The 19,834-nt window shown below is 45.7% G+C and overlaps 1 protein-coding gene across 2 annotated transcripts in view; it reads right to left on the bottom strand.

Annotated features, from left to right (window-relative positions):
* GAL3ST3 (galactose-3-O-sulfotransferase 3) overlaps positions 1–19,834 on the bottom strand; it is a 249,897-nt gene that overhangs the window by 34,590 nt on the left and 195,473 nt on the right. For both annotated transcript variants that reach the window (XM_069644895.1, XM_069644894.1), the window contains one exon: positions 9,760–10,029. In XM_069644895.1, the coding sequence (XP_069500996.1) occupies positions 9,760–9,902 (143 nt within the window). In that variant the 5' untranslated portion in view covers positions 9,903–10,029. The remainder of the gene's footprint in view (positions 1–9,759; positions 10,030–19,834) is intronic.

The following is a 19,834-nucleotide window of genomic DNA, read 5'->3' as shown; positions in this document are numbered from 1 at the left end:
GAGCTGTCGAGACGATTGAGCCTTGGCAGTTTTTAAATATTGTAAATTTCGGTGATCAGTGATCACGGTGATGGTATGCCGGGCGCCGAGGAGATAATGCCGCCAAGCCTTGAAGGCGGACTTAATGGCTAATAGTTCCTTATCGGTGATCGCATAATTTATCTCCGGCGGCGAGAACTTTCTGGACCAAAATGCTACGGGGTGCAGTTGGTTGGTTTCAGGGTCTCTCTGAGACAGGACAGCTCCCATGGCTAAGCTGGATGCGTCGGTTTCGACTATATATGAGAGATCGGGACGCAGGTGCTTCAAAATAGGTGCGGACGTGAACTTAGCTTTTAACTCCTGAAAGGCCTGTTCGGCTTCCTCGGTCCATTCAAAACGTTTATTTTTTCGCAAGAGTGCAGTGATGGGTTGCACCACACGTGAAAACTCCGGGATAAACCTGCGATAAAAGTTGGCAAAACCAAGCATGCTTTGGACACCTTTCACCGAACTATGTGATGGCCATTTGAGGATGGCATCCACTTTCCGTGAATCCATTTGGACCCCTTTAGGTGTCAGGATGAATCGGAGAAACTCAACCTCGGTGGTATGGAAAACACATTTTTCCAGCTTGGCAAACAGTTTGTGCTGGCGCAGTTTCTCTAGGACGGCCCTGACATGCTTTCTGTGATCAGATTCCGAAGAGGAGTACACAAGAATGTCATCGATATACACGACAACACAGACATCGATGAGTTCCCGAAGGACATCGTTCATGAAGAATTGGAAGGCTGCAGGCGCGTTGCACAACCTGAAAGGCATCACCTGGTATTCGAATAGTCCATATTTTGTACGGAAGGCCGTTTTCCATTCGTCACCTTCTTTTACTCGTACCAGATGATAAGCCCCCCGGAGATCTAACTTGGTGTATACGCAAGCGTCCTTCACCTGGTCAAGGAGTTCAGGGATCAGAGGCAGAGGGTAACGATTTTTAACAGTTATCTGGTTCAATGCGCGGTAATCGATACAAGTTCTAAGGTCGCCTTCTTTTTTAGGCACGAAGAACAAAGCTGAGGATGCCGGGGACTTTGACGGGCGAATGAAACCATTGGCGAGGTATTGATCTAAATATTGTCTCAAATGCAGATTCTCTGGTTCAGTAAGGGCGTAAATCCTGCTACAAGGGGGTTGTGCACCGGGCACCAGATCGATTTGGCAATCGTACGATCTGTGGGGAGGTAACGTGTTGGCCTGTTCCTTTTGGAAGACGTCCTGAAAGTCTTGGTACTCTGGAGGTAGTTACACGGGGACAGAGGTTACTGATGCTAGATTAATCTTTGGATTTTCTGGGTAGCAGGTTTGTGCACAATCCGGGAAGGGTATTCTCTTCGCTCGCCAATCAATTCGAGGATTATGTGTCTCTAACCAAGGGATTCTGAGAATAAGCTGAAACTGTGGAGCCTTGATTACATCAAACACAACTGCCTCCCGATGGCCATCCGGACCTACAAGTGTCATCTCAGCTGTGGAATGTGTTACCGGTCCAGAGGCAATTTCGGTTCCATCTACTGTGGTCATGACATCTTTGTTGGTTTTAGGACGCAGAGGGAGGTTTATCCTAGAGACCAATTCTCGATCCACATAGTTTCCTATAGCCCCGCTATCGATGTATGCCTTTATAGCATGCAATCGTTTAGGCTGATCCGGATCTACGAGGACCATTGGCACAATGAAATGCGAGGTCTGAGAGGTAGTTTTCAAGCTCGGCAAGCGGACCCCTACACTTGCCGGGGGTGGTCGTTTCCCGATACAGAGTTTCCATGGATTTTTTCAGCGGCTCCTACCACCTTCTTGGGCGGCTTAACCGGGCAATCTCGTAGAAAGTGTCCAGAGGACCCACAATAAAGGCATAATTGCATCTGTCGTCTTCTTTCCCGTTCTTTTTGAGTAAGGGGTCCTTTAACACCTCCGATTTGCATAGGCTCCGAGGAATCAGCCCCCTTGGGGTTAGCGTGGGTCTTGGCCAACACCCGGGTTTCAAACTTGGACCAATCTGCTTTTTTGTTTTGCAGCCTGTGATCCAATTGGACCACTAAGTCTATATATTCAGTGCATTCTTGGGGCGGATTTACAACTTGTGCCAGGACATCTTTAAGTTCTCCGCGTAGACCTCGATAGAATAACGTGATTCTTTTATCCTCTGGCCAACCAGTTTCCACAATTAGTCTATTGAAGGTTGCAATGTAGGATAGAAGGTCTTGATTGCCCTGTCGCAGAGATAGAAGTTCGTCATCCAGAGCCTGTCCCTGGGAGTGTTGAGCAAATAACCTTTCCATGCTTGTTTGAAATCCTTGAAAATCACGAAGAATCGGGTCACCTTGAGTTACCAGTGGGACTGACCAATCGGCAGCACAGCGGCTGAGATATGACAACACAAAGGCTACCTTGGTCTGATCATTAGGGAAGGCCCCAGGTCTGCATAGGAAGTGCAAACGACACTGATTCATGAATACGGCGAATCGTTTGGGGTCCCCAGCAAAGCGTTCAGGTGGGGCCAGCGGCATGTTTCCAGGTAGATTAATCTGCACCGGGTTACTGGAAACCACAGGAGTGGGGTTCCCCCCCGGAACCGGGTAAAGGAGTTTGTCCAGCTTGACCTTGCAAAAGCTGTCTAGCCAGGTCATCAGCTCTATCCTTTATTACAATCACTTCCCTCCTGAGGGCACTAGTCTCTTGATGAGCGGCGTGTACTTCGGCCCGTAATTCCCCCAGTAATTGGGCCAACTGGTCAGTTTAGGACATTTCCATAGCGCCTGGGTGGGAATTTGTAGGAAGGCTTCGCGTTCTGTAACGCTCACCTGTTTCCCACGGGGGCGCTGGTCTAGTCTGGATTGCTGTGGCCTCTTCTAGCGTGATGCGCAGGACCCGGAACACCGATTAGACAGGACCTCCAAATCGTGCTTGCCTGGCCCGTAGGAATATCCTTCTGCAGATGAGAAAGGGGATACACAGTCTGCAGAATAGTGTGCTAGCTCCCCCCTTTCCCCCTTCCCCCTTCGTTCCTCTCTAACTTCCTCCAAACCCCGGTTTAAGCTCACCTTATGGTTTGGACGGATGAACTCTCCATCCTGCTTCTGGTGCAGGGGCGCGTGTTCGTCCAGTTACTTCACTGGTTTTCAGAATGGCGCTGGCAAAATCCACTTGACTTTCCTGAGCGATGCGCCGTAAGTATGAAAGTTCAAAGTTCAAGTGAGGCCCCCTTTATGTTGTCTTTCTAACCTGTGATCTGTCCTTTATTTCAGGTGCAGAATGAAGGCGATGCGTTGAGGGGTTAAACTGCCGAGGTGGGTAGTGATGAGGGCGATCCCTCTAAATGTCCTTATCATTCCCCAGAAATGTCTCTTGTCCTTCCCCCATAGGGGCCGGGGTACGGTACCTGCCGACAGGGCGGCGCCGACCCGAAATGTGGAAGAAAAGCCGGTAAGTATTATGGCTGTTAATCAGGCTTTCCTTCTGTGTTCCTTCTGCTCACCTTTTGTTTCTTCCTCTCTCCCCTAGGTGCAGAGATGTGGCGTCCGATGCTGACAGCCGCGATGGAGCTGGGAGATGTCTCGAGGACAGGTGAGTGAAGCGTGGCGCTGCAGCGAGCAACGCGATGCTTTTAAATGGAAGTCTTTCTTCAGGGATGCTGGCAAGAAGATTCCGGATGCAGGTAAGAAGTTTGAAATAGTCCTTGGTTTTCACCTTTCTCTTCTCTTCCTTCCTTGCAGGTCTTCCAGGTTCGAGGCGGGCGTGGCTGGACTCCAGGAGCAGGAGCAGACACGGTGAGCGTTAAGCTGCAGGAAGCAGAACAACGCGAAGCATGAGCTGCTATCTTGGCGTGGCTTAAATAGCCTCCAAAGAAGTCCCAGGTATGTATCCTTCCCCAACTAGGTATGTATCCTTCCCTGGCCACGCCCGAGTGAAAAAATAATCCCTATGAAAAAATAGTCCCTTTCTGGTCTCAAGGAGGCCTGAAGCGTGCAGCATGGTCTGCATCAGGTAAGTGCACAAAACACCTCCCTTTATGAGCCTTGCGCCTATGGCGCCAGGACTGATGTCCAACATGAGCCTGGCGCCAAAGGCGCCAGGACTGAGCCCAAAGAGCCCCTATAAGGGGCCGCTGGGCTTTTACCCGAGGGCATGATGCCTGCTTCCGGGGGTGCTGGGCCTGGCCTGGTGCTCCGGGGGTAGGCATCATGACAGTAACTGCTTGATCCAGACATACCATTCACTGCCTTTCGGAAGTAGCTTCAAGTTGACACATTGCATTCCAAAGGGGTGTTAGTCCCACCTTCCTGTTGTCTCTTCTGGCAACCAAGCCACTCCTCTAGGCTTGCTTCAATTATCTTGTTAGTATGCACTGCCTCCAGCCGGAATAGTCAAAAGGAATGCAGATCCATGGAGCCTTTCATATTTAAATTAAGCTGCTTATGGCTGGAGGAAGGTGTGCCTTCCCCCTCTGGAGATGCTTTGATGAATTCGGGGCTGTCACATTCCAGCTGAATATGACAGGGGAAGATGGCGTCTGTAGGATGTGTCTTCCCGGAGTACATGTGACTATGCGTTTTGTGCAAGAAGCAGATGGACTATGTGCGGAATGGCCTCACACAGTCCTCGGAAGTTGATCTCCCATCATTAATTTTCATTTTTCAAAGAAATCAAAAAAAAAAAGGTGTGCGCACTCTCCTCGTGTGGATGGTTGAATTCTTCACAACAGAACCTGCCACTCTACGCTAAACCTCCCTGGCCTGGGAAAGCAGAACCTGAATGGACTCATCCTGTCCTAGAGTCCCTGGAGTGGGTCTCACAGCACCTAGAGGACCAGATCTGCCAAAGCTCCCTGTTCTGAGGTATTAAACCAGTCGATCTGCATCTGAGCTGTGTTTTCCATATCCCATCGAAGGGGACTCGCTGGTGCTGCTTTACTTCCTCACATTCCACACAATAAGAATACATTACAACGCATCTCCCTTAGTCTAAACAACCAAACCTCTCTTTACAACTGCAATCTGGTTCTTATTTCATATTTCATCCCCACTCACCCTGACAGCACTTTTCAACACAGTCGTCACCTGTACAGGGTCAGAATACAACATGTCACCTTTTTGTTCACCACACCCATCTTTATTGTCATCCAATCACCACATTCCACTCTTAACACCTTCTTTCCACATCTGATATTCTCTATCATAACCCATACATCTTTATCCCTTTTTAGCCTCCTTCTCAACTTATACGCAACATAATCCATTTCTCATGCTCTCCCAGGTCATGGGGGATTTACTTGTGTGTTTGCCTTTCGACCTCTCATTAATTCAAATGGGCTTACCCCTATGGCAGCAGGGGGTGACATCTGCAACGCATATAACCTCTCCTGAATCGCAACCTCCCTGTCCTTTCCACATGCACTTGCCGTACAAATAGCCTCCATAACTGACCTATTCACCCTCTCAACCGTATCATTTCCTTCCAGGTGATACAAAGCACATCTTTTGTGTTTTATTGCACACCTCTTCACATACTCCACAAAATAACCACCAGTAAACTGAGTGCCATTATCCCTAAGAATACTTACTGGAACACCTTCTTTTGCAAACACATCTTGAGGTCACGAACAATTTTGTACTACATCCAACTGGACAACAGATCCACAAGAACTATCACATACTTACCATGTCCACCTCAGAAATTCATGAGACCTAAAATATCAATCGCAAGATCATCCCAAAATGTATTCGGAATGACAACCTCCGCTACAGGTTGTTCCTTGGCAACCTCACCCTTACCGACTTTGGTGCATTCTACACAACTAGCCAACCTCCTTTCTACATCTCTGTCAAAACATGGCCACCAATTTTCACTCCTCAGAATTTCTTTTGTCCCTGACACCTCCACATGTCCAACTTGTGATAAATCCACAATCTTGTCCCTAATCAATGCAGAAACGAGGGCTCGCTCCCACCGAAACAAGACATCAGCAACCTCACTCAACTCATCACATATTTCCCAATACAGTCTCTCTCATTGTCGCAATTCAGTTTTCCTATGCCAAACTGAATCCCCATATCCTTTGATCTGTGGCAACACATCATCATTACACATACCCTCCTTGGTCACAATGCCCTCATGGCTTAACTGAATCCCCATATCCTTTGATCTGTGGCAACACATCATCATTACACATACCCTCCTTGGTCACAATGCCCTCATGGCTTACAAAGACCATTTCTGACACATCAGTCACACTTCCACCCTCCATGTGACTACCCATCATTGATTGACAATCAGCCATTACATGCTCCTTGCCGGGAATAACCTGGATCTCAAATGTATGTCCTTGCATCCTATTTACCCAACTTGCTATGCGTCTAAATACCTTATCTAAACCTTTACCCTCAAAGATGCATTTTAATGGTTTGTGGCCCATCCTTATGACAAATTCAGTCCCCCACACAAAGTTATGAAACTTCTGCACAGTCCAATGGCACGCCAATGCCTCATTTTTCAAGGCAGAATAATTCTTCAGCGCACCTCTCAATGCTCTTGAAGCATGGGCAATAATCTCACCACAATTACCCACTTGCGATAATAAAGTTACAATGCCACAATTACTTGCATCCACTGTAATTATATTCCTTCTCTGCGTATTAAAGCTTTTTGAAGTATGCGCTAAATCAATTTCCTCTTTTATCATGGAAAATTCTCCTTCACATTTTTCATCCCAAGTAAACTCCTCCCCTTTCCTCAACAATTTTCCGCATCTCACACACTTTATCAGCAAAACTCTTCACAAACTTTTGGTAGAAATCAATGCAACCTAAATATGAGCATAGCTCTCCTTTCGATTTCGGGCTTTCCACACTTATTATTGAAGCCGCCATGTTCCTTTTTGGCCTCAATCCATCCGCAGACACTTCATGTCTCAGGGACTCTACCTTGCTGTCTTTAAAAATACATTTTTCCTCCCTCAGTGTCACTCCTCTCATTTCCAAAACTTTCAAAACCTGTTCCAAAATCTTATCATGGTCATTTTCCGACACTCCACATACCAACACAGCATCCTCGTCGCCATTGATAAGATTATGGCACGAACACACACGCAGCACTTTAACATACAATTTATAAAGAGATAACATCAGAGACCCCCAGCACAGCCAGCTCCCTCCCACTTCCTTCTCCAACCACTGTGCTAAGAACTCCGAAGTTTACTTCTTCACACTCCACACAATAAGAATACATTACAACAATGTTTTATACAACCTTGATTGGACATTCCTTTTTTTGGACTGTTATACTTTGGAAATTTGGGTCACTGCTGGATCACGTTCAAGCCCCTTTTAAAGAATATAGCCTTCCCTCAGCCCACGTTACCACAAAAGTTCAAGCAGGTAGATCTATTGGCCGTTTTGGTTGGGAGCACTCTTGGTTTGTAGTAGTATGGGGGCAGAGCAGGTGGTTTAATCACTACTCATCCTTGTACTCCTGCCGAGCAGAATCAATTTCTTCACAGTAAACCAGCATTTTAAAATGATTTATTTATAAAGTGTCCACTTTATGTCTCTTTCATAGTAGCTGTTGCAGCTGCTAGGTAGGATGCATGTCTTTACTTCCTCTGCATTCACCTTGCCATACATTCGCTTTGTCACATTGACCTCTTCGTAACTTTACTTCCTCTGTCTTTCCCTTCTTCTAACATTCACTTTGTCACTCCAGTGGGAGACCCCCTGTATCTGTCCTTCCTTTCCCACCCCCATTCCTTACCTTCCCCTTTGACCCAACCCATACCTTATAGCTGAGCTTGCCATATCCATCATCAGCTTGAAAATGTGAAGATGACGACGAAGTGAAGGTAAGAGGAATTATAGTCGTACTTAGATTTTTTTTTTTATTTTTTTTTTAGCCTGGCTTCTTTTAGAGTTATGTTCTCCTGTGTCATAGTTTAAGAAGGAGAAAACGTTTTTTAAAAATCTGGTGTGCAGTAGGATAACTGCTTTTCCCCCTATTCATCCTGGGGCAAAGCTGGAGACTATCTTACCACAAAACCACTAACAAATTGCACACCAAAGCCTATGGTGCTCAGTGTCTTCATTGAGTTTGCCTTTCAGTATAAATCTCCTGGTATTTGTGCAAATTGATGCTGCACATGGTAATTTCAGCATGTCCTGTGGCCATGTTTCTTTGTTTTGCAAATGCCCGAATTGTGTGTTTTGGCGTGCATTAGGACCACTGGGTGGGTGTCCATGACTCCATGTGCATGTTTGTTCCATTACCCTATGTTCTATTTTCTGTGCATGTCGGAATAATGGGACCATTTCCTTATGTTGCTGTGTGTTTTGCACATACCCAAATGGTGTGTTACGTGTTCTGTTTCCATAAGTGCGTGTGTTTTCCGCGTGGTGTTCCCATGCCTGGATTATGCATGTGTGGGTGTCCTTTCCATGAGTGATGTGCTTTTTTTGTGTTCCGTTCACGCTCCAAAGCGAGATATAATTTGAAATATTGAAAATGCAGTAACAAACATTTCCTGATATGACTTTCAAAATGTGTGTTGCATGCTGAGGTTCTCTTCAAGTCCAGGAGCAGGGCAAAAAAGATTTTTAAAAATCAAAGTAGACAATTGTGAGATATTTGTTCCAAAAGATTCGGGTTGAAGGTACTATGGCAACCCCTTTTCTAGCATAAGGGAGATTTGAGTGATTGTAATACTGATTTAAACTATGAAGCCTTTCATGAAACTTCACCCAATTTGGCATGTACCCCCTTGTGTGGCATTGCAGTGGTGGCAGTTAGTGAGGAGACTGTAGGGTAGATTACCCCTGCAGAGGATTAAGTGCATATTTTGGGTGGTACTCCTGTAGGTACCTGGTCAGTGGGACCTGAATTAGATGGTTTGCCTCGTTGCACCCCATTGCCCAAACCATCTGTTAGCGATATTGGGAGCCGAGGACCTGTTACAAGGTGGCAAGCACCTGGGACATGGCGCTGCCAGGAGCTGGGCGGATGTGAGGTGCTGTCTTCTCCATCCAATTAGAACAATTAGAAAATGTAACATCATATTTTCCTGAAAATTCTTTGGGAATACAATCATTTGCTGGATGCGTATCTGCTGGTGTAAACTCAATCGCATCGAGGCAACATGACAGCTGCTTACTGGCGCCCAATTATAAGGGGAGCCCTCAAAAGGCCTATCTGTGGGGACGCCCTGCCCTTTCTTCGGAAGTTTCTCCCACACCCCAGCCAACAACCGGTTGTTGACGACTCCGCCCACTATGGCCCCTGGTTCGGGTGTGTGCTGCTGCCAAAAGCGGGCAACATCAAAGCCATAGTGATGGCAAGTTCACTGGCATTTTGCGGCTTATGTAAAGTGCTTTGTTGTCTGTCTCCATTCTGGTAATGTTCTCTTTGCCTAGACCGGCTCCAATCACTGACTCACCCCTGCAGAAGAGCTCTCTTAAAACGATAACCCTCCAATATGAACTGGTCGAATCCTGAGCATTGGAAACATCCTCTGGGCAGACAGGGAGGAATGTACTTGATTTAAAGGAGGCCTCTTAAAAATATGGGGCCAATAATGGCCCATGCTCGGTGGGTGACACGTTGACCAGGCCTCACAGAGCAAACCATGGAAGGGACAAGGATAGAGACCCCAGCTATAGACCCCAGCAGCCAGTGTGTGGTGAGTGCACCACCATGACCATAGTGATGTGCGACACATGTGTCGACAGCACAACTTACCAGTGGAGGTGGCTGGTCTGGTGGAGGAGGAGGCTGAGCATGCTGAAGGCCACCAAGACCAGCAGGATCCGCTTGCGGGACATCTTGAGCACTCGCTGCATGCAGGGCAGGTTACGGGCCATGGCCACCACCAGGCTGGGCATCCCTACCCGGTACTCGGCTGTCGGTCAGTTCACTCGCCATAGGGACTGTGCAGGCACGCGAGCCGGGCGAGAGGCGGTGTGGCTTCTGGCTTCATTCCAATGGCATGGCGGCGTCAGTGGAGGAGACCTGCATGGGACAGAAAAGTCACTCAGGTCAGAGTGTTGAGGGCACAGGGGGCTCGGAACAGGTGGGGTAGAGGGACACAGAGAGGCATGAGCTGGAGTAGATATGGAAACAGGACTGAAGGAGAGAAAGAATCGAGATGAGAGTGGGTCTGGAAGGGGAGGCGCTTCCAGAGCATTGCTTTATCTCCGTGTTTTGCTGCAGGGGCCAGAGCTGTGAATGTTAATGAATTATGCATGAGTGCCATGCCGAGAGGCGGGGGTGGGGGAAGAAGAAAGTAATGATGCCCATGAGCATAGCATGAGCTGGGAGTGGGGGAAGGGAAGATTGGCACAGCTAGGAGAAAAGGGGGGCGTGTGAGGGGTTCAAAGAGCCATGCAGAGTGTGAGAGACAAGAAGAGGCGGTACCAGAAGAGGGCAAGGAACAAGAAGAGAACCAGAAAGGGAGAGAAAAAGAGATGTGGCCACAGAGATAAAATAAGATGCAGAAAGGGGTAGAGAGAGAAAGAAAGAAGGAAGGGAAGGAAAGAAGGAAAGAAGGAAAGAAAGAAAGAAAGAAAGAAAGAAAGAAAGAAAGAAAGAAAGAAAGAAAGAAAGAAAGAAAGAAAGAAAGAAAGAAAGAAAGAAAGAAAGAAAGAAAAAGAAAAACACTGGAACCTCTTTGGCCAGTCCGGACCTGAGCAATGTGGTGTTAAGCTCTCCCTAGTACAGCGTATGCAAGATACCAAAGCCTGCCCAGTATTGTGACCCGGACTGCCCAGACCAAAGGAGGTGGGAAAACAAGTGAAGAAGCAAAATGCATTAGAAGGCTCGGACTGACCTTTAGGGCAACAGGGCAATGCCTGAAGTGCAGGCCTAACATGCTAGTGAGGGACAGTTTTATGAATTAGTTAATTGTGTAGCTAATGGTTTTGACAAGTGTTACTGAAAACATATTCTCTAAAAATCCACCATTTCCAACACATTTTACCCAAAACTCCCCCTTGGGTACTACTCGAAGAGTAAAACTGCCACAAAACGAACAAATCGCCATTTGGGACTCTGGGCCACGTTTTCATTGGTGCCAGAGCTTACTGCAAGCATGAGTCTGACCCTGTATCTGAGAGGGGAAAGGGGCAGACACAAAGGGGGTCATGGTCAATGGGGGAGTAACGATATTGGGAAATGTAAAAGGCTTGCATAATACTTTCATGTCTTCCATTAATCTTACCTCCCATTTTCCATCATTTGTATGGCAGAGAGGAGATGGCGGACGCAACTTGTGTTTACGCCACCTTCTTCCTCTCTGCCATACAAATACGCCATCATTTGCACCTGCATGGATTTTTATGCCAGATCAAATGCTGGAGATCCCTATGGGGTCTGACAGTTTTATGCATGGCAGGCGGTGTTTACAAATACAAATAATGTCTGACAGCATTTATTTTGAATTGTGAGCACTGCTTACCATGCATGTTAAGCAGTGTTCACAAATGAAAATTAAATGCACTCCCAGAGCATTTAATTGTAATTGTGAGCGCAACACAATCAAAAGTAAATTCTGCCTTGTTTGTTCACTTTGCACTGTGGAGTGCACACACTTGTTCGCCGGCTTTTGCCCTTTACATTTGCACCCTGCACATGGATTGTAGCTGGGTATGTGCATAGGTGTGGTAGCCCTCAATATCACACTGAACTAAAATATCTTACCCCGCCTCTCTCAGCACCTCCAGCAGGGTGTCGTGCGGTGCTGCAATTTCTCTATTCACTAATCTTGTGGTTTATATTTGTAATCTCTTTTATTTGAAGGCTGCAGCAGTCAACACAGTGAGCATGGAATGGAGTGTGGAAATGATCCTCTTAGCTGAGAAATCACAGTTCCTGTTACGTGTTAATGCTTGTTGGGTCACATCTGCTTCCCAAGGCCTACAGTAGACTTCTCACTTTGTACTTAATCGAGAGTACATTCAGTATCAAAGGAAATCCATGTGTGGTTTAAAGCTGACCCGTCAAGGTTGTCGCATTCTTTGATATGCACAATATTGTATTTTCATTTTTGATGAAACATGGCATTTTTCATTTACACCATAAATAACACTGAGCTACAAGCCTGTCAAAAGATGACCTGAGTAGACTGGCTCTGTAGCATGTTCCTTAAATCTGGAAAGCTATACAGACCACAGGAGGTTTTAAAGACATCACATTGTCGAATGTTAGATGGCAAATAATCAACTGATCATTATTTAGGAGTGTGTCATATTGCATTCTGGCATGTGTAGGCCTGTTTATATATGTCTAAACAACTACAAGTCATGTGTAGGAATTAAAAAACTACTAGGAAGGCACATGAGCGATGGATAGAACACAAATCAAATGTGCAAACACAGAATCAAAAATCACCAGTGGCTAGACACTTTATGGAGAAATGTCACAACATCACTGAAATAGGATTTATTGTTCTAGAAGTGATAAAGAATCCCACAAGAGGTGGGGATTTAGCTAAGAGACTATCTCAGAGAGAGAGAGAGAGAGAGAGAGATGTGAACTGGATCAATCTACTTGACACATTGTCCCTAAAGGGTATGAATAAAGAATTATCTCCACATTGCTACATCTGATCTGAGAGACAGACTTGTTGTCTTATATTAGGTAGACTTTATACCTATTTGGCAGTTCATATGAGATAACACCCATGTAAGCCTTTTACAATATTATATAACACATGGCTGTGCATGTTTTATATATTCTAATATGGATGTCCTATGTGTTGTAGTATGTATGTAGCACTTTTTGTTGTATTACGAGTTAACTTTATTTATTTTAATGTATATATACTATATTTGTTCTAGACATCGTTTATGAGCGTTCTGTACTTTTCATGTCCTGGTCATTTTTTTCAATATTTTGAAAATTTAAATACCTTTGTATAAGTACAACATAACTGTAACAAAGTTGTTTTATTTTTTTGAAAATGTATGGTTTAGTCGAATAGGTGTGGATTATCCTCCTCTTTCTTGGAAATATGGATTTAAATACTTATAATATTTTCAATGTACAACTGTTCCATTTAGTTTGTAAATGCCTACAAGAGTCCAGTGTTTCCTTATGCTTACTTTCTTGATCACATTTTATTCACAACACTTATTCAGTTAATTGGACCGTTCTTTCTTTTATTTTTATCTGAGTTACACTGCAATGATAGCACCACGGCTCCATGTGATGACATCATCAAGTCATGTTGATATGTCAGTCATCTTAGTTTATAAATTAGATAGACAGAAATGGGTGTTTCAGTATGCCATTTGCTAACAGATTCAATGTCTTCTTCACTCATTCTCTGGTGAGTTGTATAATGTATGGGGCATTTAATATACTTTAATCTGTACCTTGTTTAGACATTGGGATTCATTCTCTCCTATTGATGTATACGTTGTTTCTTACTTTTAGTGACACAGACACATTTGGGCCTACAATTTCATCCTGCCTCTGGTTTTTAGTTTGACTTGTGACTGCAGCTATAGTATAGCACATTTCTTCTCGCTTCCTGTATTCTTATAGCTGAATGCATTACCTCCCATTTATTGACTTTTTCCATTATTAATTGTATTTAACTTTTTCTCTGGCTACCTTTTGGAATACTTTTATGGTCCACATGAGGGCAGCTTATTATGTCCATCTGTACATTGTAACCTGGATGCACTAAACCCCTTGCACTGTTACCTTTATTATGATTTCCTTGTGCGACTTGTTGATTATGATTTATAAGATTGAATATTCATTTGAATCCTTTCATTTGTGAATAAGTTCCATTACAATCTCTGTTTCCCTCTTAAAAATCTTATTTGTGATACTTATTTTCTGCTGTTGGACAGATGTAAACTAGTAGCTCATGAAGGGAACTCGTTTACCCGAAAGTTTCTTCTTACGAAAATATAAAAAGAAAATTATATGAAAATTTGGATGCCTCAGATTTATTGATGAAGTTTCAAAGATGTCCTTGCTTTACTTGTTTGCTGTTGATACTTACTATAAATTGGACTCTTAATTTTCTTTCTACAAAGTATTGACTGGTTTTCACCAGTACAAAGGTGTGCAGGGGACAGGGGTATCCATATATTGAATACCATCTTCTTGACTTGTTTTGTCTCCATGCCCTATGTGTCAAAGCTGTATTACCTCCCCTGCATCCGAAAGGATTTCACATTTTTTTAAGAATATGCTCATCAATAGTTTTTGACCATTTGGGGCCCAATTCATGGAAATATTTGCACGGCAAATAGGGACGTAGTGTGGCAAAGTGCGTGCAAAATCCCATTTGACAATTCATGGAATTGACTGAGCTCCACTGTTTCATACTTTGCAGGGACTTTGCGCAGGCTTGTGGCATCTCTGCAAGCAGCTGAGTGCCTTGCGTGAGACACCACGCAAAGCATAGGCGTGGCTTTTGCAGATAGGGCAATGGAAGGGAGAAGAACCCAAAAAATTAGGAAGAACATGGGAAAATGTGGGCATTACAAGGGACAGCCTGCAGGCAGTCCATCTCTCGGCCACTATTGCACGGAATGGCACGTATTTATGGATCCGACCGTGCAAACTCTTAGCATGGAAATGGCCACGCAAAGTCCTCATTCGATCCGCCACCCAAAGGCAGGCATGCAGACACTTGCACATAGGATTCACAGCGCAGAGGTATGATTGGGTGTTGGATTTGGGTGTGCGTTTACGCAGTGTATATGCAGTGTAGTGCGGTGCAGGAATGGGGGTTCGCATGCAGATTTACAGAGTTTTACCTGAGTTATGAAAAATCATGTGCATGTTGTCGGGGTGCCAGTAACAGTTAAGGGGGACCCCATGCAGTGTCCCCGAGATACAGGGTCCCCGAGATGCAGGCCTACTTGCGGCGGACCCAACGCACTATTTTAAGGGTGCATGTTTTCACACCCAGGGAGCACGCAAAGGTAGCTGTAGCTGTTACTGGCTGTTTTTGCTTGCGTGGGGGCGTGTCAGCGGCATTCTGAATGCAACGTGTGTTTGCGGTTACTTTGAGGAAACAGTTCCATGAATACGCGGAGCATGCTGAAAAACATCTGCGCTCAGGCTTGTGCAGTGTCGTTCTCGGCGCGCATGCTTTGCAGGATCTCTGTGCAATATTCCATGAATCCGGCCCGTGGTGTGCATTTATATATTTCTTGATATTCATTTGATGTCCATCGTGGAGCCCTTGGTTCATCAGTCAGAACCCCTTCTTTTAAGCTGTCTTCTGGGCCTTTGCTCCTTAGGTCTCCACCCAAAAAACAACTGGTGGTGGTCTCTGCTAACGGAAGTGGGGAAATGACATGTGGTACGTTCAGCTCTCAGCTGTCCAATTATTTCAGATGGTATTACTACTAAATATATCAGACCATCACTGCAAATCCCAAAATGTCAAATTTGTAAAGCCCCATTTCACTGCATATATCTGTGGGGGATGGGCTAAGTAGATAATAAATGTGGAGGGGCATGGGGTGCTGCGGGGGGGTCTCACCCACATATGCATGCAGGGAAGTGGGATAAATAAAAAGAAATCGGTATTTTCGGATTTGCAGTGTTTATTTCGATATGTTCACATAGAATCTTTCAGATGATATCTAAAGACAGCCTGCCCTATTTAGGGTGCATGCTGCAGTCAAGAACTATTTCTACCACACACACATTTTTCCATTATATTCCTGTACAATGTATGTGCAATGCATGTTGATTTATCACGTATGCACCTTTAAGTACTGAATGAGGTAGACCAACAATTTGATGAGGGTGCAAGCGCAGAAAGGTATGGGATATTTTTCAAGGCAAAATCATGTAAGACGTGGAGGCAAGCAAAGAGAGAGAGATAGAGACATCAGGAGCTGGGGAGAAACTGAGAGAGCCAAAAAGAGGGGGCAGTCACGCACCAGGGGAGGGAGGTAGCGCTTGCTAGATTAGCCAGTGATCGGGCCTGAAAGAAGGACAACCATTTTCATGGACGCAACACCATTGGGCTAATTGGACTCGAGCACCCCCTGAAATCCTGGTCCATTCGTATGGATTGCAACCTGCTGACCTCCAGAGCCGCCACGAGCAGGACGAAAAGCAACAGAGCCAGGGGTCTCTGTCATTCTTTTCCTTTTGTTCTCAGCTGTGCTGTTTTTAGGTGTGAATTGTTAATCAGTGGGCGCTGCAATGAGGCATTTCCAACCCGCAAGACCCCCCCTTACAGCTCCAATAAACTAGCAATTCTGGGCCTCATCCGAAGGTTGTCAGTATCCCGGCAGTAATAGCGCTGGGATACCCCCAACACAAATATCGTTACCGCTACTCGGTCCGGTGTAATATGCGCCGGAACCCGAGTAGTGATAAGGCGGTTAAACCCCATTCCCCATTGGGTCCATTGGACCCAAAGGAGTCTTTCAGCACTATTTGTGCAGGTGCAATTAGAACTGTGCTAATAGTGCCGAAAAACAGGCAGAAAGTGGAGATTCTTACCTCCAGCAAAAAGATGGAGGTAAAACTCCAACTTTCCGCCCAACTCGTGATTGCCCCAGCCTTAAATGCGGCAGTAATAGCGTTACCTCCCGCAACCCCACCACGCATTCAAGGCCCAGTCTGCTTCAAAGACAAAGGGCTTAATTTTTTTTTAAGTGTTTTTCAATGGGAAAAACGCTTTGTGACTCAGGACCCATGTGCATAAAACAGAAAAGCCACCTTTTCACGATTATTTTATACTGATGATGTTCACCAGCTGGACATGCAAAAAACGGTTCGCCTTTATGTGGATATCAAACGTTCTTAACATCATGTATTACAGCTATAGGGAAATGTTTGACATATAACAGGGGACCTGTTCACACAATTTCGGGTAGAGTCCGGGCTATATTTCTTATGACGAGGCATAAAAAGCATACGCATGATTTTTATGCCGTTCGGAACTAAATTGTCTTTTCCGCAACCTCTATTTTCTCAGTCATACAGAGGCGCAGGGTTTTACGCCGCGACATGTTTTCATGCTGGCGTAAATGCTTTGGATTCTTGTGGAATGCTTTGCCCACCAGCTGAAAGAAGACAGATTCATTCGGAATCCACTGAGAAACCCTCTTGCCATGCATAAATGTCTAGTGGCATTTACTCAATTTCCACTACAAAGTGTAAACAAACAGCGTTGAGGTGATTACGCCTGCCTTTGCGACTTTGTACTTCATAGTGCAAATGAGTAACATTCCATGCACATTCTGGCAACCGGGACAGGTGGCTTTCATGCAATTTACACTTTAAGTAAATGGACCCCCTATATTTTTTAAGTGCTGAAAGTACCCCGCTGTGCGTTCCTTTGAGAAAACGGAATGTGGCATCATACGAGTAAATCTGACCCTCCCACACAGAGTCTCAGAAGGTAGCCCCTCCCTGACATGTGACCCATTACCCACCTACACCCCCTGCAGTTACGGTTTCGTGGTGACCCTGGCCATGTCTTATTAAAATGTTTCACTTGTTTCCACGAAGTAGAATTTTCACTTTTGGAGACATGGACTGGAGAAGTGAGTGTAAGACCACGTGCCCTCCGTAACTGTTGTTTTGACTGAGGGGCCGCTAGGTCCTGCATATCACACACACACACACACATCCCTGCAGCAGGCGCATTAGCCCCTTCAGCTGTCTTTAATTGTCGAACCCCAGTGTACAATTATAGCTCTGCAGCAGGAACTTTTAACACCCTAGGCTATTTATCATGTGAATGTTTTAATATTCGTAGATCTGATGAATTACTTTAAAATATTGTTATTGAATATTTTTATAATCGTACATCTGATGAATTGTAAACTCAATGGCATCCCGTTGAAAAACGCTTTGTAAATCAGGGCAATGTATTGTATTGATTGTTCTCCCTTTTGTGCCAGGTTCATTTTGTAATGAAAGGAAAACGCACTCATTTGTTAGGCCACGCCTTAAGTTACACAGGCCACGCCTCTTACAAAGGTTCCTTAGTTGTACTTATCCTGGCAGACCCACAAACATTGCCCCCTTGCACCGCCAATTGTATATCCCTAGTAAAGCACTGTGCGGGGGTTTGCAGGCACAGGCGATAGTAGACAGCGCTGTGGCCGCTACTAGGCCGCAGAGAGGTGGGACCTGCAGCACCAGCCAGCACTGTCACCTGGTGTTCCCTGGTGGTGCTGGCAGCACACCCCGTTCATCCTCTCATGCGCTGCCCCAGATAGGAACGCACGAGCGCCCGCAGGCGCAGGTGATTGGCCGGGCAGCGGCTTGACTTCCCTGCGCTAGAGGACGAACAAAGACCAACTCTCATGGGTAAACGGGGAAATAATGCAGCGATGGCAGAACCAGGCTGCAGTCTGCGGCTCCTCGGAAGCACGCGGGAGGAGCACAAGCCGGGCGGAACGCGTTCTGCTGCAGTGTCGCTTTCAGCATCCAGGGCCTCGCGCTGACCCCTGCGAATGGGGAGAGCTTGGGAAACCTGTTCGTATCTTCAAAGCGTCCTGGCCACCCTCATTTTAATCAGAAATGCGTCAGTTTCCCGCACGGTTTGCATCCAGCCCAGGGCATAGCAATGGGGCGTTTATTTTGGAGCAGCGTGGGTGCCAGTCACGCATCGGTTCATCCAGGACGGGCTGCGAGCTGTGAAGCATGGCATTTGCCTGCCCTCATGAGACTATCTTATTACAAATGTGCTTCGAAAATGCCTCCTGCCAGTGTTCCAATGGTCACCTTCAAATTCGACTTTTCTATCCCTGGTAGGACGTTTCCCAGAAATCCGGTCTCTCAGCACCATCCAATCACGAACGTGGGTGCCGGGAAAGCCTAGAAGCATATGTCCCACCAATTTAGAGTGGCCAACTATGCCCATTGGAAGTCATTTTTCAAGTCACACGAATCGGTAAAAAAAAACCTATATGTGGGTTTTGCAAAGTGCACCCCATTGTGAGTAACAGTTGCAGGGTATTTCATGGTATGTTATGGTGTCATGCTTTTATACTGTGCCAATCACCACCATAGTGGTCTTCCGGCGCAGGTCTGAGTAATTGGCAGCTTGTGCCCGGGAACCTTTTTTTCGGGGCTTTCCTGACAGGTGCCATCACTATTCGCCACCTGACATAACAGTATTGTGCTTTGCATACAGGAGTTCCTGCATACCAGGCGGGTGAGCGCCGGTGCATGAGGGACAAGCCGGCCTGTGCCGGACCGTGGCGCTGTGAGGACCGTCTTTTCGTGCACTCACTGAAGTCTATGAAATTTTGAAGCTACGAAGTAAACTGGTTATGAGTTGCTTCACACAGACTCATTAATCCATGTTACGCTTAACACAGCTTACACATCCCGGTGGATCCTGTACTTCCTCAATGATAAGCGAGCCGCTTTTGGTGTTTTCGTGCCAATATGGGGTTTCCTTGGGATCTAAACTTTTTGCTAGCTGCACAAAAAGCCAGACAGTTGGCTGTGGTTCAAAAATATGTAGCCATGAAACTTGATTCTGCTGACTCTTGTGTCAGAAACGGGTAGTTCTCATTTAACCGATTAGAATCTTTTGTGTCCATTGACCATGCAATGCTGTACTGATGTTATCCCAGTGATCAACCCACATCTTCCAGAAACTACCCTGGAGGCTTCGATTGTTAGCTTACCAACTATAATTCAGGTCAACCCTTCTCTTTCTCCCCCTCACTGTAATCCTTTCCATGAGGATCAATTCCCTTCTCCCTCGTCTTGTTGCACATTCTTAATAAAGAAGAGCACCGTCCAATGGGTGATAACCAATGACTGCAACATGATGACGCCACTGAATCTTCAGCTCCTATGG

This window comes from Ambystoma mexicanum, chromosome 2p (assembly GCF_040938575.1).
Source record: "Ambystoma mexicanum isolate Mex_15411 chromosome 2p, UKY_AmexF1_1, whole genome shotgun sequence".
In the NCBI taxonomy this organism is placed as follows: domain Eukaryota; kingdom Metazoa; phylum Chordata; class Amphibia; order Caudata; family Ambystomatidae; genus Ambystoma; species Ambystoma mexicanum.
The sequence above is the reverse complement of the archived record's forward strand: the minus strand, read 5'-3'. Positions and strand labels throughout refer to the sequence as shown.